This window comes from Aplysia californica, unplaced genomic scaffold, assembly GCF_000002075.1.
Source record: "Aplysia californica isolate F4 #8 unplaced genomic scaffold, AplCal3.0 scaffold00047, whole genome shotgun sequence".
NCBI lineage: Eukaryota > Metazoa > Mollusca > Gastropoda > Aplysiida > Aplysiidae > Aplysia > Aplysia californica.
Window position 1 is genome coordinate 1,834,838 of NW_004797317.1, and position 8,116 is coordinate 1,842,953.

At 37.5% G+C, this 8,116-nt stretch overlaps 1 protein-coding gene across 1 annotated transcript in view; it reads left to right on the plus strand.

The window, feature by feature from the left end:
• Positions 1 to 8,116, plus strand: part of LOC100533282 (CaM kinase II alpha) — a gene marked incomplete in the record, with an annotated part of 154,372 nt that overhangs the window by 114,824 nt on the left and 31,432 nt on the right. The window contains 5 exon segments of the mRNA NM_001204585.1: positions 183 to 266; positions 1,046 to 1,140; positions 1,626 to 1,748; positions 2,417 to 2,500; positions 4,334 to 4,376. Coding sequence (NP_001191514.1) covers positions 183 to 266; positions 1,046 to 1,140; positions 1,626 to 1,748; positions 2,417 to 2,500; positions 4,334 to 4,376 — 429 coding nt within the window.

Sequence of the window (8,116 nt, forward strand, 5' to 3'; positions counted from 1 at the left end):
TCAGATAAAACTTTATAATAGATGATCTACAAGTTAATCATTTGTTTTTTCCAGGTGAGTTGTTCAATGTACTTTGGTTGTGAATGGAGAGAAAGAATGCCTTCCTTGTTCCCTAGCTTAAACCCCCACTACCACAACTATAGCTACTTATGAGTATATTAAACATATTTTTGTGTCTGCAGGTTTTGCTGGTACTCCAGGATATCTTTCACCAGAAGTTCTAAGGAAAGATCCATATGGCAAACCTGTGGATATCTGGGCATGTGGTATGTGATTAATCTTGTGAAGTTCTTTATTCTATAGTTCTGGGGACTTCATTTTCTATTTTGTTTTTCTTTGAATTATTTTGTAAAAGACATTATCGACTGGATATCTTTCTTTGAATAGATGTAGAATGATGTAAATGAAGTCAAAATGAGCTTTGTGAAAAGAATGACAATCAGAAATCAAGATCTGTGATCAGTGTTAGCAGAGTTTGTTAAAAAAAAGCTAGAGCTAGTCAGAATATATAAAGTTTAGCCAAAAGTTTCAGGTGTCTTTTGCAAAATAAGATTACTAGCTTGTGAGCTTTGAGTGGACTGTGAAATTTGCTGTTAAGAAGAGATTCATTGCAACAACTTGATTGAGATATACTAGAAGTATACTGATTGCCAAATGAATCTTGAGTTTAAATTGTCTAAGTATTGTTTTAGTCACCTCCAGTTACTGTATAGTATGAGAAATAATACACCAGTGTGCATTTTAAAATAACTTCAATCATTTCACATACTTCTTATAATTTAGTAGTTTTATTTCATGGGTTGAAAAGTGATATTTTTATATATCGAAATTACACTGTATTTTTAGGGCACATTAATTAATCAATCACCCGCGGTGGCACATGTACTCAGACACACAACATTCATAAAAAGAAAAATAAGGTTAAATGATGACTTTTAGTGGCTTACATATCTTTACAACTTCAAATGTCTATAGCAAACTTTGAAATCTCTACACGTGGGAATGCCAGAGTTCTCATTTGTTTGTGTTTGTCCTGTCTGTGCAGGGGTTGTGCTGTACATTCTGCTTGTGGGTTACCCTCCTTTCTGGGATGAAGACCAACACCGCTTGTATGCTCAAATCAAAGCCGGAGCTTATGATGTAAGTATCGTTGATTTTGAATTGCTCTGACTAGGATTTAGGATTTAGCACTTTTTCAAGCCTTTTCCCCTGTTTGGGGCTCTGTTGACATATTAAGCTGTACGTCCTAAATATGGGCTTCTGTGTACTCACTGTTTTGGAACCACCAGGACATGAGTAGTATTCATGTTTTGAGACATAATTCCCGCTCTCTGTAATGACTTCTGCATGTAAAGCCATATTCTTCTTCTGGGAAAAAAAAATGTGCATTTTCTTGAGATATATTTGGGAAGTATGCCAACTTAGGGCAGTTGCAGGGTGAAGATGGTATTGAGTAACAGTTCTGCCATCTTTGGCATAAGATTTCTTCTCTGTCAGATACCAATAGTGAATTTGTGCTTGGAAGAGATTTGTTGCTCCTAAGGGGGGGTGCAGATTTGTTTTTAGAATTTAAAAGAAGACATGTTTTGACAAAAGCTGATCTGTTGCACATATTGTTTCCCCAGTACCCATCCCCAGAGTGGGATACGGTGACCCCAGAAGCCAAGAACCTCATCAACAGTATGCTCACAGTGAACCCCGCCAAGAGGATCAATGCGTCAGAGGCGCTGAAGCACCCCTGGATTTGCGTAAGACTTTTTTCATTCTATACGATCAAGGACATTGAAGGACATCGTCGTGAAGGAAGGAACACCTAGGTGTTATTGTATGAGGATTGCAAACTCTTTGCATATCCAGAGTTGGTTTTAACTTTTTGTTTAGGGCTTCCAAGCTCTCTTTGTCAGTTTATATATGCTGAATTTAGTATAATTAAAACGTGAGGAGTAGAAATGAGGAAGTTGAGTATACTTTCTGCTCATTGTTAACATGTTTAACACAAAGACAAGATAAGATTTACTCTAAAAGTCTTTGTGGATTGAAGGCTTATTTCTAGCTTCATTAAGACCTTGTACAATTTTTGTAGGAGGCAAAGAGTAACCAGTACTTAATGAATTTTGTTTTCAGAATAGCTATTTGATTTTTAAAAGAGCTTTGTTGAAGAAAAATAAAATGTTCTTTATGTTTAAGATTGAAAATATGCTTTACTTAGAGATGTGAAAATGTATGATGCAGCCACATCCTTGAGATGTGAACTAACAGTTTTGTTTCAGGAAGAAGATTGATGAACGCCTAGCTCCTGCTCCTCATCTTCCACTCCTGTCTGCTATGGTATGGTTCATTGTGAAAGTAAAGATTTTTACTTTCTATGCATGTTGAACACCTTTTTTTCATAACTGTTGAATATTACTTTTTACAGCAGAGGGAACGTGTGGCTTCAGTGGTGCATAGACAAGAGACTGTTGATTGCCTCAAGAAGTTCAACGCCAGACGGAAACTCAAGGTAAGTCACCTGAAAATCTTACTTTTGACTTCTATTGTGGCCTAGTTTCTGAGTTCTTTTAGTATGTCAAGTAGCTGGTTAGATGGTCCCACTGCTGTGTCTTATTTCTTTACTCTTGCCTTTCTTTCTTTTCCTCTGCCTTTATTGATAGTGTCCTAGTCAATGCGCTTATCTCTGAAACTTGGTAAGACAGTGAGTGGTTGAGGCTGAAATTTCCAAAAGTGCTGACGGAAAGCGAGAACACTTTGGAACTTGAACCATCCCGCGTTGAAGTCCTTTACTCCAAGGCCTGTTTTGAACAGAAGGAGCACTGTATTTTTTGATGTCACCAACTCTGTTTCCCCTTCACTAATTTAATTGACTGTTTGCTTCCTCATATTTATTTTCCATTATTTGTTAAATACTCCCTCAGTTTATGTGTAGGTGTAATTCTTGTACCTGTGAGCTTCATGATCCCTATGTGGGAGAAGGGAGAATCCAATCCGTGCAGAAATAAACCTGTTGTGCTATGAAGATGTAAGTCAACAGGCAAAAGGGAAGAATACATAAAGGTCAAATTGCTGTCAGAAAGATGATACTCTCCACTTACGTGCTTCTTCGCTGTTTTGGATGCTTCTACCTATATTTGAAGCATCTGTCTGTAATACTGGGTTTATCCTAGATCCTCTTTTGTCTGGACAGTGGACAGACACTCTCCTTGTTAGAGCCAGCAGTTTATCCCTTTGGTAGGACCAGGGATTATTTTAAAAAGAAAATTACTTTGTAAGATAAAGTCATGAATGATGAATATGTCTATCAATTTAAATTAAGAATTTCATGTTGTAGTTATTGCTTTGTCATTAGAAAGTGCACTTTGTGGAAGATTTTTTTCTTTTGCTATTTATGCAAAGTGCTCTTTAATATTCACATGATACTATTTTTTTTCCTTGGTAGTAGAAAGTATCTCCAATTAACCCACCTCAATTCATTTATGACCACATCACAGTGAAAAGCAGTTATGTACTTAGTGTTTGAAAAATTAACTCTTTGAGAACGAGAATGTTTGCAGGTACTTTGGTGTAGTTTGCTCCTTCTTTCCTATCAAACATCTTTCATCTTTCTCTTTCCTCCTTCTCTTGTGTTTGTTACCCTTTTGTTGTAACTCCTGAAATCTTCGACACTTACATGACCTAATTGTGTTGCAAATACCGTAAAACTCTTACTAAAACATGAAACAAAACAAAACAAGAACAAGTGTGACTTTCTAAAAGTGAAGAGCCTTGTTGTGTGCCATATTGGTTTTTTGGGTTTTGGGTGTTTTTTTTTCAAGATTGTTATATTTTTGTTTGTTTATTGAAGCGATGTGGTAAAGTAGCGTTTGAAATATTCAGGCTGAAATTTCAGCTTACACATGGAATTTTTTTTTGGTGCCGTCCCGTAAAATAGTTTGGTGAAGAAAGAGTTAAGACAGAGTCTTACTTCCATGACTCAGCTGAACACCAAAATTAAATTGTGTGTAGTAAAAGTGACTAAGGGTTTTGTTTCTTGCAACCTTTTTAAAAATGTTTATATACAGACTAACATAGTATTCCTAATGCAGACCACACAAATAGATTAACCATGCTGGAAAACATGATGAAGCATCTTTATTCCAGTTAAAGATCAAGATATATCTGGAAAGGTTTACAACATCTGAATCTCTTATATAAAGCAATCGTTGTGCAGGATATACACATAAGACATTTGCCAATTTTGCTGAAGGAGAAACAAAATTTGGTCAATAATGGAATACTCTTCTGGTAAGTGGACTGTCTTCTTTTTTCTCCTTATGGTTGTTTGTTCTGTTCATTTCAGGGTGCCATCTTGACCACTATGCTAGCAACCAGAAACTTCTCAAGTAAGTCTCAGATTACATTTACTGTCATTTTTTGTCTCAAACACAAAACAGAACTGCACAGCAGTTGTTTGTTTCTTTATTTCCATGCCCTCAATCTCCGCCCCATTTCCTACTGCAAAAGTGGGTCTCAGAGCCTTTTCTTATTTATTTCTGTTGATTTCCATGTTGTTCATCTTGTGGCCCAGGAAAGAACCCATGTAACTTCCAATGTTTGGCCTTCTGTGCCAGCCCACGCCTTTTACTTTGGCCTTTGCCCCCATTTGTACTGCCTAAGCCGCCTCCTGTTATTAAGTATTGTTCTTATTAAAGATTTTGGTTTATTTTAATTTACGTTTTTGTTTTTTTTATGCTTTTGTTGTTGTTTAATTTTCCAGTTTTAGTTCAAATGTCAACATAGTTCGAATATATCTGTCAGGAAAATTGTTATTGTACCATATTCATGTTTTTTATTTCTTACTGATTTCATGTGTGTTAATGGCTGAAATCATGTTGAGGAAAACCTGTGGTTAAGACAAAATCTGTAATCATAATGTGCTCAGATGGAAGTTGACTGCACTGTTTTCTTGTTTTAGCAGTAAGGGGCTTTGGTAAGTCCTTGTGGTTGATATCTTTTCCTCGTGGAGTAGGAACACAACTTGATTTTGTTGAGTGGCTGTCCCCTCAAGCCATGGCGCCTACACTAGCCCAACAGCCGCCAGAGCACATCTCTCTGTCCATTATTATGTGGACTGTTTCCCATGTGGGCTTAGTTGTCAGCCTTTACGATCCACCTTCCTTAAATCCATATGCTCCTAAAATGGAGACAGCTCCCTTCGTGACAGCGGCAGGTTTTATCATGTTTTTAACAATGTCGCCAACCATATGAAGCTACTTAGCACATCAACAGCTGTAGGGGTGGGATTTAAGCTAAGCCTAAAAGCTTTGTGTGTTTTCTCCCCCCCCCCCTCATTATGTCATTTTCATTAAAATTTTGTGTTATACTACATGTTTTAACTGACAATGGTAAAGATCCTATCGTGTTCACATTGTCAACATTTGGCACAGGCTACATATTTGATTTGATAAGGAAATAATTGTTTCCCTTTTTCGAAGGGTCAAATAATCATTGTAAAATCAAAGCTATAGATCTAAATAGAAAGATATTGTTCACATGTTTTATTCACATCCTGCACTGCAGTCTTATTTTATAAACGTGGTCTTTGTCCTTTGAAATATCGTACGTTTTTGTTATTGTAATCTGGGCACTTGAACAGACTCGTTGTGACAAGATAGTAGTTGTATATTTTGGAGCAAAATCCTCCTATGTATTGGTCTGCCTGTATTTGGGTGTGATTGTATTTTGTGAAGTGAGTTCTACTGTCACAGTCACCTGGACAGTGTCACTGCATGCAGCGCCAACTAGAAGTGAGAGATAGAGCGTATGCGGAGTGTAGCCTCCTAGTGCATGAAGGGAAGTAGCACGCGGCACTACAATATATTATTATCATCTGTCCAGGAATAGTTAACAACGAAGAGGAAAACTGTCACCGAATCAAATTCTTTTTTTTCCATTTGTTTGGAGTATGAAATTTCACCTTAAATAGGTAGGACACATGATTTCAGGGAAGCCATCATTCATCACAAATATCCGGTATCAAGAAATGAATTTATTCACTGAATCATTTTGCCCGCAGTATTGGAACTTAATTATTGCCGTGTTATGGAACGCTTCCGTTGTTTATCATTGCGTGATTAGAGAGACATAAGTCCTCTCAGTTTCCACCTCAGTTTCGTTGTGTGTGTAATCAGGCGTCAGTGGCTGTGACTATGTATTGCTGTATACCGTATGTTTTCCATTCAGTGTGTCTGTTTTCTGCTCCCTGTGGTCCTGCTATAATTCGAGGTCATTGCTATGGTTACATGTATTACGTCTGTGTGAAGTGTTTCTTCGCCGGGGTTCATTGTTTATCTCTCTTTATTATATATTTTGTATTCGTATGTTTGTGTCGTCTGTTTGTTTCTTCCAAAGCTGTCTGATTTGAGAAGACACATGGCTTGACAATGAAAGCTTGTTATGACCTTTTAAAAAAAAGATGATTTGGGCCTACTGAGTAGTTTAAAAAAAAAAGGGTTCACTTGATTCTCGCAAGGATCTTTTTATATATTTTATTGAGGAAAATCGAAGTGTGAACTAATGAGTCGAAACTAATAAACGTTGAACATCTTATTCATTGCCCAACCTGGGACCTTTAAGAAATGGAAGTGCTCAGAGAAGGTTCACAGAGAAATGTAAAGTACATTAAGCATATTATTCCGTTTCGTTCAGGCAGGAGAGCTAATGCAGTTCTACTCACTGCTGTGGCCGAGTCTGTTATACGAACCGAGGCAAAAGTTGTTTTTTTCCCTTGTGGAGTGCGAATTTCTTACCAAGAAATAGCATTTCACCCAGATTTGTCCAATTTGATAGAATGTATTATTTTATAGGCCCATTCTCAGATGACTCACATGGTCAGCTCTTCATTTACCTTCTGTCTACTCATGTCAGATACGCTGCTTTGTTATGTGTTGTCTGCTGGTGTAACGTAGGCCTTCACGATAGGAAAATACATTGAGTAGCCTTCGCTTATCGAAGTTTGTATTCTAACTTTCGAAGGCACTTCCGCTTGTGGCTTGTGGTAAAAAAAAAAGTAAAAACCGGGGGGGGGGGGGGTAATGCTGAGAACAGTTGGACTGAATTAAAATAGGATTTGGTATTGTTAATCCCATCATGGGATATTCATTGCACATGTTGTTCTGGTTGCAAAGGTTGTTGGCGTATGCGATCTTACCGTTTTGTCTCATGAATGTTTAGGTCAGGGTCTATTAAAATTTTTTCAAAGACTCTTGAGGGAGAGAGATTTAATCTTTTAACGCTTTCACAGATGTTTCCCTTAGAACTACGATGTTTCCCTTAGAACTACGTTGGCATTTTGAGTCGCTCATTGGGCTCCCATTTACTTTGGGACTAGAACTTTATAACGTTTTACATGAAGTGGAGAGACTAAAAGTACAAAAGTTCAAGTTCTTGGTCTTTCCTCACTTTCTACCCCAAACTGTTGAAACAATGAATAAAGAAAAGTTTCAAAAGGTAAAAGAATAAAAGGGATTTTGTTGTCAATGGAAACAATGATTGCCTGTTTTCAGTTCAGAAGTTACAAAAAATAAACACACGTAGGTTAAGATTTTGTTATTTTGCTATTAATAGTATTGGCGATTCTTGGCTTCTTAGAACAAGAGAGTAAATTATGGGAAAGCTGTGTTTCTTTTTTTTGGTGTATATATTTTCTTACCTTGGCTGGCATAATATTCCTGTTCAGTTGAGTTGGGAGAACAGATGGGAGTGGGCAGAGAAAAGTAGAGTGATCGGTAGTGAGGTGAATCAAAGCACCACCGTTTCCCCTCGATTGTTAGACAGGGTACGCCCTGACGAAATACTGTTTCGGGACATAACGTTCTTTTCTATTTTTACCTGTAGTTATACGTTATAAGGCCTATGTTACTCCCCGTGTGTATCGTCCGTGTGTGCAGCGTGTTCCTTGGTGTCCGTCTTGTCCATTGTGCAGTGATGTATGTGCGGTCTGTGCACGTTGACATGGATGTTCATGAAGAGGGCCTTCCAGTTACTTGTGTAATTTGAAAAGAGACAAATATTATGTCACCGATCACTCGTAGTCTCTCTCTCTCTCTCTCTCTCTCTCTCTCTCTCTCTCTCTCTCTCTCTC